This window comes from Scyliorhinus canicula, chromosome 8, assembly GCF_902713615.1.
Source record: "Scyliorhinus canicula chromosome 8, sScyCan1.1, whole genome shotgun sequence".
NCBI lineage: Eukaryota > Metazoa > Chordata > Chondrichthyes > Carcharhiniformes > Scyliorhinidae > Scyliorhinus > Scyliorhinus canicula.
The window spans coordinates 139,704,019-139,729,789 of NC_052153.1; the positions used below are offsets into that span (position 1 = coordinate 139,704,019).

General features: G+C 42.0%; 1 protein-coding gene across 8 annotated transcripts in view; it reads left to right on the forward strand.

Moving 5' to 3' along the window:
* tmem161b (transmembrane protein 161B) overlaps positions 1-25,771 on the forward strand; it is an 81,692-nt gene that overhangs the window by 30,572 nt on the left and 25,349 nt on the right. For 5 of the 8 annotated variants that reach the window (XM_038805323.1, XM_038805324.1, XM_038805325.1 and 2 more), the window contains 3 exons: positions 2,259-2,415; positions 15,560-15,711; positions 20,731-20,791. In XM_038805323.1, coding sequence (XP_038661251.1) covers positions 2,259-2,415; positions 15,560-15,711; positions 20,731-20,791 — 370 coding nt within the window. The remainder of the gene's footprint in view (positions 1-2,258; positions 2,416-15,559; positions 15,712-20,730; positions 20,792-25,771) is intronic. The other 3 variants (XM_038805326.1, XM_038805330.1, XM_038805328.1) reach the window with 2 other exon arrangements.

Below are 25,771 nucleotides of genomic sequence, written 5' to 3' on the forward strand. Positions count from 1 at the left end.
CGATGAAGCACCTGATGATGGTTGGGTTTCAGACACTACAGAAGTACTCCTGCAGCAATGTCCTGGAACTGAGATGATTGACCTCAGACAACCACAACTATCTTCCTTTGTGCTAAGTATGACTCGAACTAGTGGAGATTTTCTTACCCCGATTCCCATTCAGTTTTGCGAGGACTCCTTGATACCACACTCTTTCAAATACTCCTTTGATGTTAAGGGCAGACATCCTCTATGGGGAGCAAGCAGGAAGGTGAAGTTAAAGTCACAGTCTGATCAGCCATGATCTTATGGAATAGTGTAGCAGACTTGAGGAACCAAATACTAATTTCATATGATTTTATGGGTGTGTAGCATGCAAGACTAAAGACTCAAATTATTAGGCCACAGGTGGAGAACTATGTCCAATCTTTAGCATCAGAATGTTTTTGAGCAAATGCAACGTAACATGAAAGTTTCTAGTGATTTTTTTCTAATGTAGTTTTAGAGGATGATAACAAAGTGATAATGATGTTGGACTAGTTATCCAAAGGCCTGGACTAATGTTGTAGAGAAGCAAGTTTAAATCCCTTTACTACAGCTAGGGGAATTTGTAAATTGATTTAATTTTTAAAATGTGGAAAATCCGTATGATCATGAAATTACTGGATTGTCATAAAAATCCATCTGGTTCATTAATGTCCTTTTATGGGAAGAAATTTGCTCTCCTTACCTGGTCTGGCCAAGTTGTGACTCCATACCTAGGACAATGTTGTTGACTCTTAATTGCCTTCTGAAATGGCCTAACCAGTCACTTTTGTATCCACCTATTGCAGAAAAGTTAAAAAAAAACATCAGACCACCTGGCATTGACCATGACACTGGAAATCACAAAGGCACACTCTGACCAGTTCACCATTTGTCCTCGTCACTAACCTTTGGATACTTGTGCCAAAATTGAGAGAGCTGTCCCACAAACTAGTCAATCAACAGCCATACAGTCATACTCACCAAATCACACCTCATTTCCTCCACTACTGATTCACATAGGCAGCCTTGTCTGCCATCTACAAGAATGGATAGCCAGACCTCACCTAGGTTCCAAACAAGGAGAGCAGATGCACAGGAACACCAACACCTGCAGGATCCCTGCAAGTCATCACTGGCCTGACTTGGAACTATGTTGCTGTTCCTTCACTCTAACAGCACTGAGAGCGTGTACACCGCATGAACTGAGCAGTTTAAGAAAGCATAGCACCTCCACCTTTTGTAGGGCAATTAGGGGCAGGCAATAAATATTGGTATTGCCAGAGACACTCGGATCCCAGGATCCGAAAATAAAAATTTACCAGGAAGATGCTAGAGATGAGATGACATAGTTAAGAGGAGAGACAGCTATTTCCCCCGGAGCATAGAAGGCCAAGAGAAGAGGTTTTTGAAATAGTAGTGTTTTTATAGAGTGAATAGGGAAAGACTGTTTCTTTCATTTTGAGGTGTCTGTAATGAGGATTCGTCAATTTAAAATTATTGCTGAAAGTAATAAGAGGTTAAAAGAAATGTATTTGCACAGGCTTATTGGAGCATGTAATGCTTTGCCATAAGGAGTGGTTGAAGCAGGGACTTTAAAATGAACTTGAAAAGGGATATTGATGGGAGCAGAAACCGGAGAATCCAAACTTCCAAAGATCTTTTGAAATACACATTTGTTAGGACAGTGAGCATAGAATAACGACCAAAGTAGTCAACAAAGTAAACTCAATTCTGACAGAGCTTCTGTAAGCAAACTATATTGATGATGCGCACTAAATCCTGGCATCAAAAATGTTTTTAAATGTTCCAGAGTTATACTTGTGATAGAAGGAAAAAAATTGTTTTATTTATTGACATGGTATTTTCAATTTTGTGTCGAAGCATTTGTAAAGTACAATACTGTCTTTCTGAATAAATAAATATTCCTGTGATAACAGGCTTGTTTCGCTTAAAAATTGAAATAGGCATTAGAAAGAAATAAACAATTTTTTCTCTTCCCTTTCATTGTCTCCTGAATCGCATATGAAGCATGAGATGAGCCTTGATCCATGTTGTTATATTTGGATACAGTACTGTATGCATATATCCACTTATCCACAGCAACTTGAATAGAATGTCAAAACAGTTGGTTAATGTTTTTTTTTAAATAAACCGGATGTGGTGTAAACAGCTGACAGCTGATACTATTGTTCCTACTTCTGTGAAATAGTTTCAACACACTTGGTCATTGAAACAATTATTTTTTTCCACAGTTCTCCATTATTTCCCCGAGTATCAATGGTTGGTGGATTTTACTGCTTCAGCCACAATTGTTTATATCATTACAGAGGTCTACTACAGCCTGACAAACCCCCAAAATGAGATGAATATTAGCATAGTTTGGTGCCTGCTGGTCCTTGCCTTTGTCTTGTATCCTTTTAATAGCTGAAAAATGTAGCATTTGATTCCTGTATTGACTTCTCACTTTAATGTGTAAAATATACAAGGATTTGGCTGCGCTGAAAAGAAAATAATGGTTTGTATTGGGCTTCATTTAATTTAACCAGTGCCTGCAGTAATGCTCTAGTAGCATTTCTACAATACTTTCAATAATTAACTTGGTTTCATTGCCACGTGATCAACCTTTGTTAAACCAAAGTCCAATTCCAAAGCATGGCTCCATTGTTATTGAGCATATATTATGTACTATTAGCTTGATGGTTGGTGCAGTTTTATTTTTTTTAAGCATTATAATTGCTTGAGTTCTGTCCCACATCGTCTCCAGACTCACTTTTTCTACGCTGCCAGTGGCATCCCTCGAAAAAAAGAACAGGAGAATCATTGTGGTTATGATGTCTCCATGAGCAGCTAGGTAAAGTGTTTTGATATATAGTAATATGTGAGTGATTGGGATGACTCGTTGAATGTTATAGTAAAGAAAATCCAGCAATTTTATTCATAACCACCAACTTTCCACAAATTTAAGGGAAATCTCAATTATAAATTGCATGAAATGTTCCAGTGTAAGCATGTGCAATAACTTAATGCTAATAACCATTTGGCAGCGATTGTTATAATGATGCAAGTGAGTTCTTTCACGTGTATTCTTTAATGCCGTACCAAATATTTTTGTTGACCACAATGCTGATGAGTTTTAAATTATCTTAACAGAATGTAATGATTTGGGCTGTTCCTCGATGTAATAAACTAATTTATTGATCCTTGCAAATTTCAAACAGCAACTCCTTGTTAGCCTGTGAGAAAAAGGTGTTATTTATGGGCCAAAAGAATATCTAATGTACAAGAAAATTCTATTAGCACCATTGAGACAAGTGCAAGAATGACCGCAAGTGGATTGTGAGCATAAGTAGCTAAATTCAGTAACAACTTTTTCTTTTGACGATATTTGTGTTAGTTTGTTGAATTCCTTGAAGGTCATTAGTATTGCTGTAATTATTGATTTGACATATATCAATTATTGGAAGTTTTTATGTACCTTTTTTAAGAAGAGCCAAAAAATTGATATTTGCCCTAATTATCTTGATTAGAATGCTGAATTTTTGGCGACAAATATTTAAAGTTCAGTATTTAGTGAGAATGCATGTCGTTTATGATAGTTGCAAATTCATTAATGCAGTTTTGATTCCCATTGTCAATTTGCCGGTAAAAATATATAATCTTCAAAAATGCTTAATTCTGTTTTGCTCCCTTGTTACCCTGCCATTGTTGGTTTAACTAGGAAGACTGTAGCTTGATCCAATTTTGCTTCCTGCCCTTTGGCTAGTAATATATGCTAGGCTTACAGTGATGTGCGTTTGCCTTAGCTGATGTGGAGAGCAGCAATTTTAGTAATTTATCAAAGCAACTATAACCATGTTTGTTTCTGTGCCTTTTTGAAGGATACATTTGCATATTAATTTAGGGATAATATTACTGGACTGACAATCCAAAGAGTGGGAATTTAAATCTTGGCATGACCATTTGAGAATTTTATTCAGTTTCTCTAAAATCTGGGAATAAGCTGGTCCCAGTAAATGGTGGTAGAATGTTGTAACGTTCAACTGGTTCACTAATATCCTTTAGGGCAGAACCTCTCCTGTCTTTAGCTGGTCTGACCTACATGTGATTCTAATTCCAGAGCAGGATAGCTGACTGTTAGTCATGCTCACAAATGGCCCAGTCACTGTGTTATAGCAAACTACTACATTAACAATGGTTTTCGAGGCCAGCTAGCGATGGGCAATAAATGTTAACCTTGCAAACTATACCATCATTTGGAGAATAAATTAAAAAGAATTCCTTACACTGATTGGAAAAAAAGGTGTATAGTTTTTGTGTATATTTTTATTTGCTTGTCTCATTATTTTGACAGACCTTAACTGGTTTCCTTTCCACTTTCTTCCCTTCTGCAACTTTTCATTTTCTCATTGCTACCCTGTGCTAACCCTGAACGTTTTCTTTTTTTCCTGTTTTCCTTTTGTCATATATCAGTCTTTTGTTGGCACAATAAAAGGTAGTCATCAAAACCTTTTCAGTGATTGCTATCCAATATTACATTCTGAAAATATGACCCACATAATTAAATCACAAAAAATACAATGGGTCATTCAAACTCCGGTGCACTGTTGTAACTTTTCTGCCCTTTTAAGTGAAACATTGTTTTATATAAACGCATGGAGTCTCACACAGGCATAGTAAAATTCAAGTTTACCATTTGTGAATGCAAATTAATGAAAATGGTTTGAAATAAGTAAATTACCTTTTTTTAAAAGAACAGCTGTATTGTATGCTGTGAATGCAGAGAAACATTTTGAGATGCCGTGGAGAGGGGCAGTTTTAAAGAAAGCTGTGGAGAGAGACAGGGCTTTGGAGAAAAGGCTTTTGGTAGTGAAGTCTGATTTGCCAACCCATATGTTTTTTAGACCACAGAAAGGCAGTTTTCTTTCCCAGTAGGATGGGGGGGGGGAGTTAGATTTTAAAAGCAGAGCACAGAGAAATAAAAGAGTAAGATTTTAAAAGCAGAGCATTCTTGTCTGAAATAAAGGAAGAGAGGCTGAATCAACCCAGTTGAAGCTGCTATTTGAAGATACTCAGCCAGAGCCTGAAGGGGTCCCAACCAGAGCATTCATGTAGAGAGGGCTAGAATACAAGAGCAGGGGTGTGCTTCTGAGGCTGTATAAGGTTCTGGTCAGAACCCATTTGGAGTTCTGTGAACAGTTTTGGGCCCCGTATCAAAGGAAGGATGTGCTAGCCTTGGAAAGGGTCCAGAGGAGGTTCACAAGAATGATCCCTGGAATGAAGAGCTTGTCGTATGAGGAATGGTTGAGGACTCTGTGTCTGTACTCTTTGGAGTTTAGAAGGATGAGGGGGGAATCTTATTGAAACTTACAGAATACTGAGAGGCCTGGATAGAGTGGACGTGGAGAGGATGTTTCCATTATTAGGAAAAACTAGAACCAGAAGGCACAATCTCAGACTAAAGGAACAATCCTTTAAAAAAGAGATGTGGAGGAATTTCTTCAGCCAGAGGGTGGTGAATCTGTGGAACTCTTTGCCGCAGAAGGCTGTGGAGGTCAAATTACTGAGTGTCTTTAGGATAGAGATAGATAGGTTTTTGATTAATAATGGTATCGGGTTATGGGGAGAAGGTAGGAGAATGAGGATGAGAAAAATATCAGCCATGATTGAACAGCGGAACAGACTCAATGGACCGCGGTAGTGGCCTAATTCTGCCCCTATGCCTTATGCTCTTATGGTCTAAATCTATTTTATAAAGTAAGCTGCTAATTTTAAGATGGATTAAGAGCTGTATGTTTCCTTTCTTGTTGTTTAATGGAAAATTATATAGTTAAGTGGTAAGCTGTTCTTTTTTGGGTGCAAAGTTAAAAGTTTAATGTTGTATTTATAATAAAGGTTTTGTTTTAGAAATACCCAAGCCCTATTTTTTTTTTCATGCAATCACTCCTGGAGCGAATCATTATTTCGGGCGGCAGGGTAGCACAGTGAGTAGCACTGTTGTTTCACGGCTCCAGGATCGATTCCCGGCTTGGGTCACTGCCTGTGTGGAGTCTGCACGTTCTCCCTGTGTCTGCGTGGATTTCCTGCGGGTGCTCCGCTTTCATAGAACATAGAACGATACAGCGCAGTACAGGCCCTTCGGCCCTCGATGTTGCACCGACATGGAAAAAAATCTAAAGGCCATCTAACCTACACTATGCCCTTATCATCCATATGCTTATCCAATAAATTTTTAAATGCCCTCAATGTTGGCGTGTTCACTACTGCTGCAGGTAGGGCATTCCACGGCCTCACCACTCTTTGCGTAAAAAACCCACCTCTGACCTCTGTCCTATATCTATTACCCCTCAATTTAAGGCTATGTCCCCACGTGCTAGCCACCTCCATCCGCGGGAGAAGGCTCTCGCTGTCCACCCTATCTAACCCTCTGATCATTTTGTATGCCTCTATTAAGTCACCTCTTAACCTTCTTCTCTCTAACGAAAACAACCTCAAGTCCATCAGCCTTTCCTCATACGATTTTCCCTCCATACCAGGCAACATCCTGGTAAATCTCCTCTGCACCCGTTCCAAAGCTTCCACGTCCTTCCTATAATGAGGCGACCAGAACTGTACGCAATACTCCAAATGCGGCCGTACTAGAGTTTTGTACAACTGCAACATGACCTCATGGCTCCGGAACTCAATCCCTCTACCAATAAAGGCTAACACACCATAGGCCTTCTTCACAACCCTATCAACCTGGGTGGCAACTTTCAGGGATCTATGTACATGGACACCGAGATCCCTCTGCTCATCCACACTACCAAGAATTTTACCATTAGCCAAATATTCCGCATTTCTGTTATTCTTTCCAAAGTGAATCACCTCACACTTCTCCACATTAAACTCCATTTGCCACCTCTCAGCCCAGCTCTGCAGCTTATCTATGTCCCTCTGTAACCTGCAACATCCTTCCGCACTGTCTACAACTCCACCGACTTTAGTGTCGTCTGCAAATTTACTCACCCATCCTTCTGCGCCCTCCTCTAGGTCATTTATAAAAATGACAAACAGCAACGGCCCCAGAACAGATCCTTGTGGTACGCCACTCGTAACTGAACTCCATTCTGAACATTTCCCATCAACTACCACTCTCTGTCTTCTTTCAACTAGCCAATTTCTGATCCACATCTCTAAATCACCCTCAATCCCCAGCCTCCGTATTTTCTGCAATAGCCGACCGTGGGGAACCTTATCAAACGGTTTACTGAAATCCATATACACCACATCAACTGCTCTACCCTCGTCTACCTGTTCAGTCACCTTCTCAAAGAACTCGATAAGGTTTGTGAGGCATGACCTACCCTTCACAAAACCATGCTGACTGTCCCTAATCATATTATTCCTATCTAGATGATTATAAATCGTATCTTTTATAATCCTCTCCAAGACTTTACCCACCACAGACGTTAGGCTCACCGGCCTATAGTTACCGGGGTTATCTCTACTCCCCTTCTTGAACAAAGGGACCACATTTGCTATCCTCCAGTCCTCTGGCACTATTCCTGTAGCCAATGATGACCTAAAAATCAAAGCCAAAGGCTCAGCAATCTCTTCCCTGGCTTCCCAGAGAATCCTAGGATAAATCCCATCCGGCCCCGGGGACTTATCTATTTTCACCTTGTCCAGAATTGCCAACACTTCTTCTCTACGCACCTCAATGCCATCTATTCTAACAGCCTGGGTCTCAGCATTCTCCTCCACAATATTATCTTTTTCTTGAGTGAATACTGACGAAAGGTATTCATTTAGTATCTCGCTTATCTCCTCAGCCTCCACACACAACTTCCCACCACTGTCCTTGACTGGCCCTACTCTTACCCTAGTCATTCTTTTATTCCTGACATACCTATAGAAAGCTTTTGGGTTTTCCTTGATCCTACCTGCCAAAGACTTCTCATGTCCCCTCCTTGCTCGTCTCAGCTCTCTCTTTAGATCCTTCCTCGCTTCCTTGTAACTATCAAGCGCCCCAACTGAAACTTCATGCCTCATCTTCACATAGGCCTCCTTCTTCCTCTTAACAAGAGATTCCACTTCTTTGGTAAACCACGGTTCCTTCGCTCGACCCCTTCCTCCCTGCCTGACTGGTACGTACTTATCAAGAACATGCAATAGCTGTTCCTTGAACAAGCTCCACATATCCAGTGTGCCCAACCCTTGCAGCCTACTTCTCCAACCAACACATCCTAAGTCATGTCTAATGGCATCATAATTGCCCTTCCCCCAGCTATAACTCTTGCCCTGCGGGGTATACTTATCCCTTTCCATCACTAACGTAAAGGTCACTGAATTGTGGTCACTGTTTCCAAAGTGCTCACCTACCTCCAGATCTAACACCTGGCCTGGTTCATTACCCAAAACCAAATCCAATGTGGCCTCGCCTCTTGTTGGCCTGTCAACATATTGTGTCAGGAAACCCTCCTGCACACATTGTACAAAGAATGACCCATCTAATGTACTCGAACTATATCTTTTCCAGTCAATATTTGGAAAGTTAAAGTCTCCCATAACAACTATCCTGTTACTTTCGCTCTTTTCCAGAATCATCTTCGCCATCCTTTCCTCCACATCCCTAGAACTATTAGGTGGCCTATAGAAAACTCCCAACAGGGTGACCTCTCCTTTCCTGTTTCTAACCTCAGCCCATACTACCTCAGAAGAAGAGTCCCCATCTAGCATCCTTTCCGCCACCGTAATACTGTCCTTGACTAGCAGCGCCACACCTCCCCATCTTTTGCCCCCTTCTCTGAGCTTACTAAAACACCTAAACCCCGGAACCTGCAACAACCATTCCTGTCCCTGCTCTATCCATGTCTCTGAAATGGCCACAACATCGAAGTCCCAGGTACCAACCCATGCTGCCAGTTCCCCTACCTTATTTCGTATACTCCTGGCATTGAAGTAGACACACTTCAAACCACCTACCTGAACACTGGCACCCTCCTGCGAAGTCAAATCTGTGCTCCTGACCTCTATACTCTCAATCTCCCGTACCCCAAAACTACAATCCAGGTTCCCATGCCCCTGCTGAATTAGTTTAAACCCCCCCAAAGAGCACTAACAAATCTCCCCCCCAGGATATTGGTGCCCCTCCGGTTCAGATGTAGACCATCCTGTCTATAGAGGTCCCACCTTCCCCAGAAAGAGCCCCAGTTATCCAGAAATTTGAATCCCTCCCGCCTGCACCATCCCTGTAGCCACGTGTTTAATTGCTCTCTCTCCCTATTCCTCGTCTCACTATCATGTGGCACGGGCAACAACCCAGAGATAACAACTCTGTTTGTTCTCGCTCTGAGCTTCCATCCTAGCTCCCTAAAGGCCTGCCTGACATCCTTGTCCCCTTTCCTACCTATGTCGTTAGTGCCAATGTGGACTACGACTTGGGGCTGCTCCCCCTCCCCCTTAAGGACCCGGAAAACACGATCCGAGACATCACGTACCCTTGCACCTGGGAGGCAACATACCAAACGTGAGTCTCTCTCGCTCCCACAAAATCTCCTATCTGTGCCCCTGACTATTGAGTCCCCAATTACTAATGTTCTACTCCTTTCCCCCCTTCCCTTCTGAGCAACAGGGACAGACTCCGTGCCAGAGGCCCGTACCCCATGGCTTACCCCTGGTAAGTCGTCCCCCCCACAAGTATCCAAAACGGTATACTTGTTACTCAGGGGAACGACCGCAGGGGGTCCCTGCACTGACTGCTTCTTCCCAGTCCCTCTTACAGTTACCCATCTATCTCCAGTCTTTGGTGTAACTACTTCCCTGAAGCTCCTATCTATGACCCCCTCTGCCTCCCGAATGATCCAAAGTTCATCCAGCTCAAGCTCCAGGTCCCTAACACGGTTTTTGAGGAGCTGGAGTTGGGTGCACTTCCCACAGATGAAATCAGCAGGGACACTGACGGCGTCCCTCACCTCAAACATTCTGCAGGAGGAGCATTGTACTGCCTTCCCTGACATCACCTCTAGATTTAAAAAAAAAAACAAGAAAAAGAAAAAGAAAGGAAGAGCTTACCTGATATTACCTCAAACCCTGCTCCTGCTGAAAGTTAAGCAAATTTAAAGGCACTCACTCACCTTCACGACAGGCCCCTGCTCCCGCTTCCCAACCACCGTGGGGTAGGGTGGGAAACACTCATGAAGTGTTTCGGGTTTAACTGTCACTTGCCAACAGCCTCTCCACAAACCACCTTCAACTTAGGCTGACCGCACTGCACGTATGCAAATTTCCCCAGAACAGCTGATCAGTAGCTCTGCTCTGCTGCCCTCTGCTGGATGATTGCCTTCACTCAAACTCCTCGGGTCTCCTTCGCAGATTCACCTTCAACTTAGGCTGACCGCACTGCACGTATGCAAATTTCCCCAGAACAGCTGATCAGTAGCTCTGCTCTGCTGCCCTCTGCTGGATGATTGCCTTCACTCAAACTCCTCGGGTCTCCTTCGCAGATTCACCTTCAACTTAGGCTGACCGCACTGCACGTATGCAAATTTCCCCAGAACAGCTGATCAGTAGCTCTGCTCTGCTGCCCTCTGCTGGATGATTGCCTTCACTCAAACTCCTCGGGTCTCCTTCGCAGATTCACCTTCAACTTAGGCTGACCGCACTGCACGTATGCAAATTTCCCCTGAACAGCTGATCAGTAGCTCTGCTCTGCTGCCCTCTGCTGGATGATTGCCTTCACTCAAACTCCTCGGGTCTCCTTCGCAGATTCACCTTCAACTTAGGCTGACCGCACTGCACGTATGCAAATTTCCCCAGAACAGCTGATCAGTTCCTCCCACAAATCCCGAAAGACGTGCTGTTAGGTGAATTGGATATTCTGAATTCTCCCTCTGTGTACCCGAACAGGTGCCGGAATGTGGTGACTAGGGGCTTTTCACAGTAACTTAATTGCAGTGTTAATGTTAGCCTATTTGTGACAACAATAAAGATTTCTGCACAATCTTAAAATAAACTAAAATATTGGTATTTTGGTCCAGTATCCTAGCCACTGTTGTGGTCTGGTCTGGGATCGTAATAACTGCTTGTGCATGCAATAGCACACATTACCTCTATAAGGCCCTTATTCTTTGTTTAAAATCTACCACTCTGACCTAGTTAGTCAAGCATCATCATTGATGTAAATACATTTGTAGGAATTTTAGTTCCTGGGATGAATGTCCGAGGAATGTGTGGCTGAACATCCTGGAATGGATGTTCCGAGGCAGCTTGGATTTGAGTCTGTAAAGATCGGATCGTCCAGCAGCTGCCACACGAGCAGTCAGCTAAGTTATGAGAGGCAGTGGTTGGGAGAGTCCCTGCAGGCCAGAGGGGTGATGGAGAGTGTAGAATCATAGAATTTACAGTGCAGAAGGAGACCATTCGGCCCATCGAGTCTGCACCGGTCCTCGGAAAGAGCACCCTACTTAAGTCCACACCTCCATCCCATCCCCAGTAACCCCACCTAACCTTTTGGACACTAAGGGGCAATTTTGCAAAGCAAATCTACCTAACCTGCACATCTTTGGACTGTGGGAGGAAACTGGAGCACCCGGAGGAAATCCACGGGGGGTGGGGGGGTTGCAAACACCAGACAGACAGTCATCCGAGGCCGAAATTGAACCCCTGGAGTTGTGAAGCAGCAGTGCTAACCACTGTGCCACCCTAGACAGTCTCTGGAGGTTGGATCTGAACCCAGGTCCCTGGTGCTATGAGGCAGCAGTGTTAACCACTTTACCATCGTGTCTTCCCATTGGAAGATTGTAGGTACAAGTTTGAAACAGCCCAAACTTTCTTTATAGAATGTGGAGTACTCATCACTCCCATCCCACAAAAAATGTTTAAACTTTGCTGACAGCTTTTGCTGGTAAATGGAGCATTTACACCAGACACTCTGTTCACTCTGCAGTTGAATTACGTCAGAGTCCTAATGACTTTGGAAACCCAGATTCATAATTATTGATGACGTTCCTGCCTAACTCTGACTGGTGCCTCAACTACCCAAGAAGCATTGTTTTTATAATAGGAAAGACTGTTGAGTTCACTGCTCGTCCAATTTCTGCTGTGTAGAGGGAGTTATATTTTCTCTTTAGTTATCCAATTGCACAATGTGAACTTTTAACAAAATAATTTTCTTCCTAGATGCTGTTATTTAGTAACTAAAACAAAAAAATGCAAAATGTCATCCTTAAAATCAGAGCTGAAAAGTTTTTTTCAATATGTATTGTAAACCTTTTTGGAAGTGTTACTTACTTCCAAACAGTCACAATTCAGATCTCCTGAACTACATGACGCTTGATGCATGCAGAACAGTCAGTTATTGTACCTTGTTGTGGAGGATGTTTTAAATTGTAATTAAAGCTTCAGTGGTTTGTGATGTTATTAGAACCTCATGATTGAATTACAGTCTTGTAACTCCCCCCCTGCCATTGTCATTATTCTATGTTTTGGCTTTGTATGAAAGTGTTTTATTTGTGAGCCAAATCTTTCTTCAGCAGACAAGCAATGTATCAATGGTGATGCAATCTTACCCAGAGCGCCCTCAGGATTGGAATGTTACTCCCCATATGCAATATTGCAAACCTGATTGTTCCTTCTTGAGAGCCACACGTGATTAAAGGACTTTTTCCTGTTGAACTATTTTTGTAATAATGTAATGTTCTTAATTTGGAATTGAACAAATTGACGCATTGAGCATGCAAAATCTTCCACATGTGGGAACCTAGAAAGTTGATTTTAAATTGCGAGTTAATCAGATTGTATTACTATAATGACTTGCTTGTGATCAATTGCCCGTGATGTGCTGAATTTAAAGTCAGGGTAAAATAAGGACGCTTGTCACTGTCTTCAAAGAAGCAGCCAACACAGGTCGAGCAATCTCGATGGTCTGGATTATCTCCTTCACAACAGTAGTTCAAATCTGGTGTCAAATTAAGGAAATGTCTTGGCATGGAGCTGCAATAATGTCAGCAAGCAGGTATGGTCTCACTCACCTTAAAGTATTAATTTACAGTCAACTGGGAAGATAAAAGCACTTCATAAACTTTACCTTTTAATTTTAGAGAGCAAAATAAATGATTTATGATTACAGAAGGGGGAATGTTTGCTTATGATTACTCAGCATCATTTGTGACTTTGCAGATACTGAAGCAGTCCTTGTTGAAACGCCGCAAGACCTTGACAGTATTTAGGCTTGGCTGATAGGTGGCAAGTAACATATGTACCATGCAAGTGCCAGGCAATGACCATCTCTAACAATGGCGATACAGTGGTTAGCACTGCTGCCTCAGCGCCAGGGACCCGGGTTCAATTTCCGCCTCGGGCCACTGTCTGTGCGGAGTTTGTATGGTGTCGTCGTGTGTTGTCGTGTGTCGTCGTGTCTTCCCCCCCCCCCCCCCCCCCCCCCCCGGGTCTTCCTGGTCTCTTGGTGTCGAAACAGGTTAGGTGGGGTTACTGGTTTACGGGGATAAGGTGGGGCGGAGGCATAGGCAGGCGTTCTTAAAGAGGGCCGGTGCATATGCAATGGGCCGAATGGCTTCCTTCAGATTGTATTACTATCTGTGATGTATCACCGTAGTGATTCTATTCGAAGAAAAAATCTTACCATCTCCCCTTGACGTTCAGTGGCATTACCCTTCCTGACTCCCCAAAGTCTGCCCTCCATCTACAAGGGACAAGTCAGGAGTGTGATGGATTACATTCCATTTGCCTGGATGAGTGCAACTCCGACAACACTCAAGAGCTCAATGCAATCTAGGACAAAGCAGTCAAATTGACACTTCTGTCACCATTACCACAGCAAATTCCAGGCCATGATGACTGGTGAAAGTGCTTCATTTGGAATGATAATACAGAACTCGTTCTTTCCTCTGGTTACAATCTTAATTTACTACAAAATGTCATTGTATTTTGACTCAGTGGTGCCTGCTTATAGAGTGTAAAGATTATGGGTGAAGAGCTGGAGAAAGTCAGCAGCTTCAAGTACCTGGGGTCAGTAGTAGCAGAAGATGGAAGTATGGGAATGAAAATTAAAGGATTAGCCCTGGTTGGAGTACTTGAAAGAAATGCAGTGGAGTGTTGTTTTAGAAAATGCTGAAGCTGAAAAAAAATGCAGGATAGTTGCGAGAATGACCTTGTTATGCAGTGCAAAATCATGGGCATCATCAAAAAAAGAGGAGAGCTACCATTGAATACAAATGAGATATGGATGCTGATGGATGATATATGGAGTGATGAGAAAGGATAATATCAGACATCAGTACATCAGGAATCATTGAAGATTGGGAAGCACCAAGAAAATAGCTGAGATGAGATTTAAATGACATGGTCATTTGTTGCTGAGTGAAAGAGGACAAATGGTGAGAAATGGAGCTGGAACTGCCAGGAAGGTGTAGAAGATGAATTTTCGACATCAGATGAAAGAATGCAGTGGCATTGGAAGAGGAATGGGTGACTGATCGGAAAAGATGTAGAAGGGTGATCAACCAGCATTTTGGCGACCCCAAGTAAAATAAGGTAAGCTAAAAGAAAACCTTGGTTGGTTTAAAAAAAAATCAACCTTTGAAATGAAAAATGAAATGAAAATCGCTTATTGTCACAAGTAGGCTTCAAATGAAGTTACTGTGAAAAGCCCCCTAGTCGCCACATTCCGGCGCCTGTATAGGGAGGCTGGTACGGGAATTGAACCGTGCTGCTGGCCTGCCTTTGGAACAAATTTTTAAAAGATCAGAGGCATGTTTATCAGGGTGGATCCCATCTTCCAGATGGAGTTCAGGGCACAAATAATAAAGCAGGGATGTTATAACTTTTTAAGAGATGGAAACTTGAAACAGAAGGCAATAGCTAATATAGTGAATGAGGACATAGGTAGAATATGACCACTTTATTAAATATTTGATCCAGACAACCTGAAATTTTGAGCTGGCTATTTAAAGGATAATGTACTCCCACTGTTTCAGATCATTTAGTGTTGTGCACAGTTGAGAACTAACCTTATTGATACCTAAAAACGATAGGCTAAAGCCAGCAACTCTCAAAACAGAAATTATTTGCCTGTATCAGCACTTGTAAACATGATCTTCAGCATAGATCCTGCATAAAAGACCCAGAGTGTATAAATGATTTGTTATTTGTAGGGACCACATCTTTAAATTTATAGGTTTTTAAAAAACAAAGCCCGCTAGAGGTTCTTAATGAGGTTGAAAACCAAAATTACAGAATAAATATCCAGGTGAGGCTTGAATAATCAACTGATGAACCAAGTTGTATTCAAAAGTGGAATTGTAGTGCCATTTACAGTATTCAAGTAGACAGATGGGAGAGAAAACAATTGATTGGATTTACTGCAGCCATACTAGGAGCAGCAAAAATACCTGAAATTCGTGTACAATTGTTTGGCTCTGAATTATTTGTAGCGGTGAATCTCCGACCCATGTTCAACTGCTGTTCAGTTTTTGTTTGTTTCGTATCTTAAAAATAAAATAGTTTGAAATCCTGCACTTATTTGAACATGTTTTCCTTAACAAATGTTCTTCAGTAAGGTACTGTTTTCTCTGACCACTCACTACTTTAAAGCGGAAGAAGGTGGGGAGAGGTCACTCTGTATCACTTTCGGCTGCTTTTTCTTTGTAAAAGCAATGGTGATCCTAATTGTGACCGAGAATTATCTGGAGTTTGGACTGGAGACAGGTACTTGTGGCACTGACCCTAAAATTTTAGCTGCCTACTGTACACTGGAATATCAATTCCAGCCTTAAATCTCACCCTAACATTTTAGCTCATTACTGTACACTGGAATATCAAATTCCAGCCTTAAATCTCACCCTAAAACTTTAGCTGATTACTGTACACTGGAATATAAAATTTCAGCCTTAAATAAGTAACAGCCCTATAGCTCCATTTTTTTGCAGTACTATCACCTTTACTGGCATCAGTGCAAATATGTTTTTATTGTGTTTATTTATGGTGATGCTCACAATTTTTAAAATTACTTTTCCTGTAGCTGGTTTTCTACTTGCCTTGCACGCCATAATTCTTGCATGCTTTCTCTCTGGGGTGTTCACTTTCGCACCACTGGCAAATCAGTAGCTGGGAAGGGAGCACAATAGTAGAGAGAAAGGACCAAAAGAGCAACTGAGGAGGCAAGATTGAGTGAGACTATCAACTTGCACATATGGGGGTTGGGTGGGAGGTGATTGCAGTTAGTTGACTCGACTGGAGTGCTTTACACTTGATACGTTATTGATGGTTCTACATAGAGGTTAGAAGGAACCTGTAGAGGCTGAAACTGCACCAGGAAAATTAGTGCAGGTAGTACTGCATTGAGACTGCCAAGACTGGAATGGTTCGGGCAGCTATGTGACCAGAAGTCACAGATAGCCAAACACACTTTCTGTATCCTATATGAAATGTATAGATTTTTGAAAGCTGTGTATTGTCCTGTATCCATTATTTTACTCCTGGCTGGGTTTGATATAAAGCTTAATCATAGAGAAATACAGCACAGAACAGGCCCTTCGGCCCACGATGTTGTGCCGAACTTTTGTCCTAGGTTAATCATAGATCATAGAATTTTGGACACTAAGGGCAGTTTATCATGGTCAATCCACCCAACCTGCACATCTTTGGACTGTGAGAGGACACCGGAGTACCCGGAGGAAACCACGCACACACTGGGAGGATGTGCAGACTCCACACAGACAGTGACCCAAGCCGAAATCGAACCTGGGACCCTGGAGCTGTGAAGCAATTGTGCTATCCACAATGCTACCGTGCTGCCCTTAAGAACAAATTAATCTGCACTCCATTATTCTACCCTAATTCATGTACCTATCCAATAGCCGCTTGAAGGTCCCTAACGTTTCCGACTCAACTACTTCCACAGGCAGTGCATTCCATGCCCCCACTACTCTCTGGGTAAAGAACCTACCTCTGACATCCCCCCTATATCTTCCACCATTTACCTTAAATTTATGTCCCCTTGTAATGGTTTGTTCCACCCGGGGGAAAAGTCTCTGACTGTCTACTCTAGTAACTTAATTGTAAAAATAATTTCTTCCATACTGTTGAAACAGCTGCCTAACCTAGTTTTTCCATACAAACAAAATAGTGCTGAGTTCTGGATCAAATTGAAACCGTAGCATATTCATTGGGTGATTAATATATCTCTTCCAGCACTGTGCATAGCTGCAACACAAATAGCTATATTGTGACTACAATCCATGTGCTGGTAGGACTCTGGTCAAAGGATGGAATAACCACCTCCAGCAGGTCTCAAAAGTATGCTCAATCCCTTAAAAGAGGGGTAAATGGCCCTCCCAGTGGAGTGATTGAGAACTGCAGTTTTTTGAAGCTGTTGCTCTGGAAGTCCTTCTGCAGGTGGTCCTCTTATTTGACAACTAAGCAAAAGTATTCCATTCACTCAGGCGAGTTAGTGTCAGGAGTTGCACATTTGCACATTGCTGCATAACTTCTTGGCTGGCCTGCAGAAATGTTGGAGAGTGTGATCACTCTCCACTGCAGAGCTGCCTTTGGTTTGGGTCCTTAGTTTCCATAGGGAACTCTTTGATCTATAAAACCTTGGGCTTTGATTTGCAGTAGTTTTTGTTGTCTAGATTCACTGTTGGAGAATAAGGTTAAGGTAAGGAAACCTCAGGACTTGAACAGATTATGATCACTTTTTGGGGTAGAGTACTTCATTATTTTTCCATGTTGACTTGCGCAGAGCATGCTAATCCAGGAAACTGATTGACAGAATTATGTACAATCACCTGACTGAAGTCCCATAGCAAAGCAGCTGCTGATGTAGCAACGACTGAAGCACATCAGCTTCTGAGTTCAAGTCCCACTTCAGAGACATTAGCACAAAATCCAGCCTGACATTTGGAATGCAGTACTGGTGGACCCATCTTTAGGATGAGAAGTTAAACTGAGGTACCATCTGCTGTTTGGATCAACATTAAACAAAAATCCCAGAACATTATTTTGAAGGAGAGCAGAAGAGTTCTCCCCAGTATCCTGACCAATTATTATTCCTCAGATAACCTACTGAAGCAGATTAGCTGATTGTTATCACACTGCTACTTGAGTGACATTACTCTGCACAAAGGCCTGCTGCTTTTCCTATTTTACGATGGTATCTTACTTTAAACAGTATTTAATTGGCTGTCAAGTGCTTTTGGACCAGGTGAGGGTGCTAGAAAAAAAGAGTCTTTCTTTCATTTTAGTGTTATGATGTTCTAAATAGTTGTGTATTTTATTTACACAATGTATTGTAGTTGGTCCTTCTGAAATGTTATATTGAAACATCGCACATTCATTATTTTATTTTACTGATAAAACCTGATCTTTTTCTTTAAGTGCTGACAATATAATGTTTTTTTATGGATTCACTCCACGTGATATCAAACAGTGGTCATCATTTAGGTAGAAGGCTTTGGGTCCTGCCATCATGCCGGGTGCAGTACTGAAGACTTGTGCCCCAGATCTAGCTATGCCTCGGGTCAAACTATTCGAGTGCAGCAGGTATCAAGCATCACTTACTCAATAATAACCTCACCGGTGCTCCGATTGGGCTCTGACATCCATCATTACAGCCTTGGTCCAAATGTGGACAAAAGAGGTGAATTCCAGGGGTGAAGTGAGAATAACTGTTCTTAACATCACAGCAACATTTGACTGAGTATGGCCGAAATAAAATAAAAAGCAATCAGTGGGAATCCTGGGGAAAACCCTCCACTCGTTGCTGCCATATCTAGCACAAAGGAAGATAGTTTCAGTTGCTAAAGACAATTGTCTCAGCCCCAAGGCACAACTGCCGGAGTTCTCAGTGGAATGTACCAGGGCAAAGATTGAACCATTTGGAGCACTTTTTTTCCTGAAGTTGGTACATTGAACCAGGAAGTTTTCTGATTTGACCTACGGTCGATGGAATGCTTTTAAAAAATCTTTTGACGTAGGCGTCCCGGAGTGGTGGTGAGCCTTCAGTTGCAGTCTATTTCATGTAGGTACACCCACAATGTTATTGGGGAAGGAGTTCTCAGACTTTGACCCAATGACAGTAAAGGAATGGCAATGGAGTTCCGGGATAGTGTGTGATTTGGAGTGGGGAGATAGTTTGCAATATTCAAAATGGTTATTTTATTTTCTAGGTAAATATTTTACACAAAATTGTAACTTTATGCAAATTTATGTTATAGACCTTGTGGTGAAATGTGACGTTTTTGAGCATGCTGAAGCATAATTCTATGGGTACCTAATGTCTTGTGTTTTGCACTAGTGTCCATTTCTGGCATGACTTTAGATCAGGGGTGGGCAAGCTACGGCCCGCGGCCCGCCAAAGGACTTTATGCGGCCCACCAAGTCATTTAAAACAAATTTCTTTTTAAAAAAACATTTTTTTTTTTTTTTACTACTTACTGGTTACTTACTGGTATGGGTGGATACGTTGACTTGAGTAGGGTGATCATTGCTCGGCACAACATCGAGGGCCGAAGGGCCTGTTTTGTGCTGTACTGTTCTATGTTCTATATGAGGCGCCCAGAATCATAACCGGGTGAAGTAATTATTTTACTTAATATACTATGCGGCCCTTTAAAATTGTGAATTTCTGAATGTGGCCCTTGCACGGAAAAGTTTGCCCACCCCTGCTTTAGATGTTTTGTGTCCGCTCTTTGACTGGGCCAACATGGCAGTGTGCTCTCACTCACATATAAACTTTTCAGGTGAGGCAATTCCTCCTCGCCGCCAAACTGGCCTAACCTCACAAAGATTAAATAATTTTTGAGAAGTCTGAAACAAGCCTGTAAACACTCCGGTCAATAAGGCTATGTTCTTCTTAGTCAATACATTTGTTCATTTCAATTATTTCTTCAATTTGTTGCAGATTTTTTATATTGTTTCTGATCACGGAAGTTTTGATGAATTCTGGAAATTTATATCAAGCAGATAATTCCTCACAGGTGGCAAAGTACAGCACAGTTACACGTGGAATTATATTCCATTTTCTATACTGGCAGCTGTTAAGAATCCAGTATACATTCATTTCCAAGCTGAGCAGGCTCCCTCGGTTTCTGCTAGTGTTGGTCAGTTAGAAGATGTATGAGGGAGAGCTGGAATAACTTGAGTTTGGATTTTTGACTGTCACTTCAAAATCCACACCCAGTTCCCAAATAGGTATCTGCAGGAACTGCAATTACGCTGCATTATACACTTTGCATCTGATTCCAATGAAGTAACTAAGATCAAAATATAAATGCCTTGGAATTAGGAATTTATATTTTAGAACTAAAGTTAAGAGAGAATACACATGTATGGGCATATGTATGGTCCTCTTTCTCTTCCTTATCTTTGAGTTTACCATGTAGGCTGCCATGGTACTTCTCACCCAACTTGTAGTGGATTTTCACTTTATTTAGAGTGGGGGCAAATTTTCAATTCTATTTCAGTGCACTTTTTTTGATCTGCAGTATTAGCATTTTCATTCCATTGCCTATTTGTTGATTTTTTTTAATGGTTAAAGCAAGTTGATAACATTAAAAACAAATACTGTAGGAACATCAAGATCATTCAATACTCTTTTTTTTACGGTCCATAAGGACAACATATCCTTTTATATTATTCTGTGAATGTATGCAAAATATTGAATGAAATTCCTGTCAAATTAACTGCTATTTTTTTCACTCCCTTTTCTTAACCACCCATATTTAGGGTTTGCAAACTTTTCTGACAGCGCTTTGCAGTTCCTTGAGAAACAAGGCCTGGAATCCCAGTAGGTTGAATAACTTTTACTTTCACAATAACGGTTGTTTACATAATGACAAAAATAACCCTGCTTTTGTGATGTAATGCAAGTTTGTGATTTGTCAGTTGCTAGTGTGCAATTTCTGTTGTGCAGTTAATGCAATTTATTATAGTTCATATATTTCCAATTCATAAACATTTGGAAAGAATTAAATTTGAAGAATGGATACAGCAATTGTACAATTTTCATTTGATGCAATATCATTTTATCCTGACTGGCATATCTCTTATCAGCATTAAGAGTATGTATACTTCCATAGTATGCAGAGATAATTTATTCTAGAAGTTGCACACTTTGCCATTCGCCAGCAGATAAAGATGTTGGAATAAAGGTTAGGTTAGCAGACTTGTCCTCACCTGCCTACCTATCTTTACTAAGTTAAGGAATTTTGTTTATAATAAATTGTAAGCATAAAAATTATATTGTAATGTGCAGAAGTATGCCATTCAGACCATCGAATTTGCTCTGCCATTCCGTAACATCATGGCTGATTTGGTTGCGGTCTCAACTCTTTTCCCCCCCCCCCCCCCCACAAAAATAACCCTTGATCTGTCTAATTCTGCCTTAAATAAGTTCAATGACCCAGCCTCCATTACTTTCGGGGGAAGATAAATCCACATTCTAAAGGCCCTGTTGGAGAAAAGGTTTCTCCTCATTCTGTGTCCCCTCGTTCTAGTCTCTCTCACAAGTGGAAACATCGTCTTCACATCCTCTTGGTATCTACCCTAATAAATTACCCCTTAGGACTTTGATGTGTTAATAAGAGCTTCTCTCATTCTTCGAAGCTCAGGTGGGTATAGTCCCATACCTTTCTTCATAAGGTGAGCTTCTCATCCCAGGAATGAGCCGAGAGAACTTTCATTGAACTGCGTCTAACGGAATTATTTCAAATAAGGAGACCAAACCTGTACACAGTAATCCAGATATGATGTTGTTAATGCCTTTTCAGCTACAGTAAAGCTTTCCAACTTGTAGAATCATAGAATTTATGGTGCAGAAGTAGGCCATTCAGCCCATTGAGTCTGCACTGGCTCTTGGAAAGAGCACCCAACCCAAGCCCACACCTTCACCCTATCCCCATAACCCAGTAACCCCACCCAATACTAAGGGCAATTTTGGACACTAAGGGCAATTTAGCATGGCCAATCCACCTAACCTGCACATCTTTGGACTGTGGGAGGAAACCGGAGCACCTGGAGGAAACCCATGCACACACGGAGAGAACGTGCAGACACCGCACAGACAGTGACCCAAGCCGGGAATTGAACCTGGGACCTAGAGCTGAGAAGCAATTGTGCTAACCACTATGCTACCGTGCTGCCCAATGTAATTCCCCTTGCAATAAATGTCAACATTTCATTTGCTTTCTGAATCACATGCTTACCTGCACACTAACCTTTTGTGGTTCATTCACCAGAACACCCAGATCCCACTGCACCAGGACACCCAGATCCCTCTGTACCACTGGGTTCTGTAATCTCTCAATTTAAATAGTATACTGCTTTTCTATTCTTCCTGCCAAAATGGACAAGTTCACATTTTCCCACATTATACTCTGCCATATTTCTACCCTTTCACTTACATAGAACATAGAACACTACAGCGCAGTACGGGCCCTTCGGCCCTCGATGGTGCGCCGACCTGTGAAACCATCTGAAGCCTATCTGACCTACACTATTCCATTTTCATCCATATGTCTATCCAGTGACCACTTAAATGCCCTTAAAGTTGGCGAGTCTACTACTATTGCAGGCAGGGCGTTCCACACCCCTACTACTCTCTGAGTAAAGAAACTGCCTCTGACATCTGTCCTATATCTATCACCCCTCAATTTAAAGCTATGTCCCCTCGTGTTGGTCATCACCATCCGAGGAAAAAGACTCTCACTGTCCACCCTATCTAACCCCCTGACTATCTTATATGTCTCTATTAAGTCACCTCTCAGCCTTCTCCTCTCTAACGAAAACAACCTCAATTCCCTGAGCCTTTCCTCGTAAGACCTTCCCTCCATACCAGGCAACATCCTAGTAAATCTCCTCTGAACCCTTTCCAAAGCTTCCACATCCTTCCTATAATGTGGTGACCAGAACTGCACGCAGTACTCCAGGTGCGGCCGCACCAGAGTTATGTACAGCTGCAGCATGACCTTGTGGCTCCGAAACTCAATCCCCCTGCTGATAAAGGCTAGCACACCATATGCCTTCTTAACAGCCCTATTAACCTGGGTGGCAACTTTCAGGGATTTATGTACCTGGATGCCGAGATCTCTCTGTTCATCTACACTACCAAGAATCTTGCCATTAGCCCAGTACTCTGCATTCCTGTTACTCCTTCCAAAGTGAACCACCTCACACTTTTCCGCATTAAACTCCATCTGCCACCTCTCAGCCCAGCTCTGCAGCTTATCTATGTCCCTCTGTATCCTATAACATCCTTCAGCACTATCCACAACTCCACCGACCTTCGTGTCATCTGCAAATTTACTAACCCATCCTTCTATCTACACCCTCTTCCAGGTCATTTATAAAAATGACAAACAGTAGTGGCCCCAAAACAGATCCTTGCGGTACACCACTAGTAACTGAACTCCAGGATGAACATTTGCCATCAACCACCACCCTCTGTCTTCTTTCAGCTAGCCAATTACTGATCCAAACCGCTAAATCACCTTCAATCCCATACTTCCTTATTTTCTGCAATAGCCTACTGTGGGGAACCTTATCAAACTTATCAACTTTATTAAAGTTATCAACTTAGCCTACTTATATCTCCTTGTAGACTCTCTATCTCGTCTTGACAACTTATCTTGGTGTCATTGGCAATTAAGCTGCCATATATTTGGTTCCTTCGTCCAAATCGCTAATGTAGATTATAAATAGTTGAGACCCCAGCACTGATCCTTGTGGGTCTCCACAATTGTTGCAACTTGCCAACCCTAAAATGACCCATTCATCACCATGCTCTGCTTCCTATTACCTAACCAATCCTTTATCCATGCCAATATGCTACCTCTACCATGTAATCTTGTTTATCAATTTTTAATAAGGCTCCTTTTATCAAGTACGCTACACCTACAGATTCCCCATTATCCACCTTGCTTTGTTACTTAGTTAAACACCATTTTTCTTTCACAAACCAATGTCGACCCTGATCAAATTACGATTTTCTAAGTATCCTGCGATAACCTTTTGGTAATGGATTCTAGCACTTCTTCTGTGACAGATATTGGATTAACGTGCTTGTTGTTCCCTGCTTTCTGTCTCCCTCCTTTCTTGAAGGTGTTAAATTAGCTATTTTTGAACTCCACTGGAACCCTTCTAGAATCGAAGGTTATAACCAATGCCACTTTTGTTGCCACTTCTTTAAAGATCCTAAGATGAAGGCCATCTGGTCCTTGGATCTGTCGGTCTTTTGGGCCCAATTGTTTTCCCCAGCACCTTCTGCCTAGTGATGGTGATTGTTCCCCTCTTGATTTCACAGAATCACATAGTGCAGAAGTGGTCCTTTGACCCATCGAGTCTGCAATGACACGTGGAAAAACACCTGACCCATTACCTACTCCCATTTGCCAGCACTTGGCCCACAGCATTGAATGTTATGATGAGCCAAGTGCTCATCCAGATAATTTTTAAAGGATGTGAGGTAACCTGCCTCTACTGCCCTCCAAAGCAGTACATTCCAGACCGGTACCACTCTCTAGGTAAAATATGTTTTTTCTCACATCACCTCTCCCTTCCCCTCCTCAAAGTGTTGCCCCATACCTTGACCTGTGTGCCCTCTTGACTGATTCTTCAACAAAGGGGAGCCGCTGCCCTCTATCCACCCTGTCCATGCCCCTCATCTTCTACACCTCGATTAGGTCACCCCTCAGTCTTCTCTGCTCCAACGAAAACAAGCTAGGCCTATCCAACCTATTATGTTCTATCCCAGGCAACATCCTGGTAAATCTCCTCTGCACCCCCTCCAGTGCAATCACATCCTTCCTATAATGTGGCGACCAGAACTGCATACAGTACTCCCGCTGTGCCCTCACCAAAGTTGTATACGACTCCAATATAACCTCTGGATAAAAGCAAATTACTGCGGATGGTGGAATCTGAAAGCAAAAAGAAAATGCTCGGAAATCTCAGCAGGACTCGAAATCTGGAATCTGGACTCAAAACCGCTGCCAGGCCTGCTGAGATTTTCCAGCATTTTATTTTCGGTTCCAATATGACCTCCCCTGCTTGTACTCCAGCTGTGGCCTCACCAAAGTGGTCTACAACTCCAATATGACCTTCCCTGCTTTTGTAATCTATGCCTCGATTGATGAAGGCAAGTGTTCCATATGCTTTTTTCACTATCCTAGTAACCTGACCTTCGCCATCAGAGTTCTACGGACAAACACACTTTGTTCCTCAGAATTTCCGAGTATTTTCAAGTATCTTTGGGAGGTTTTGTAGGTCTTATACAGTTACGATCCCAGTTGATACAACTGGATAGGAAGATCCTAGAATGGAACCCTGGCTCAAAAGACCGTAGCTTTTACTAGTTTAAAAAAATAAAACTGGGAGAAACAGAGCCATTGCTCTTTAATTGGAAAATAACAGTTGGATATTCTAATTAATTTTAACAAGGAAAAACATTTATTGAATATGAAAAACTCCCCCTTGGCTTCAAAATGCACACATTTTAAGATTTAACATGGATTGCAAAATGGATTGAAGCTCCAATGACCCCATTAACACATGATTCCTTTTAAGCGCACACATTGACGGTGGTCAAATGCACACACTCAACTCTGAACCAAGTTGGTTTCTGGTTTCCTCCTCCGAATCTCCCCAGATGATTGTCACAAGCGAGTTTCCAAACTCCACTCCCAAAACACCATTTAAAATCTTCTATCACAGTGCTTTCCCTTATCGTTTTACATTCAGAAATCCAGATAAGGTTTTCCAAATGATACTT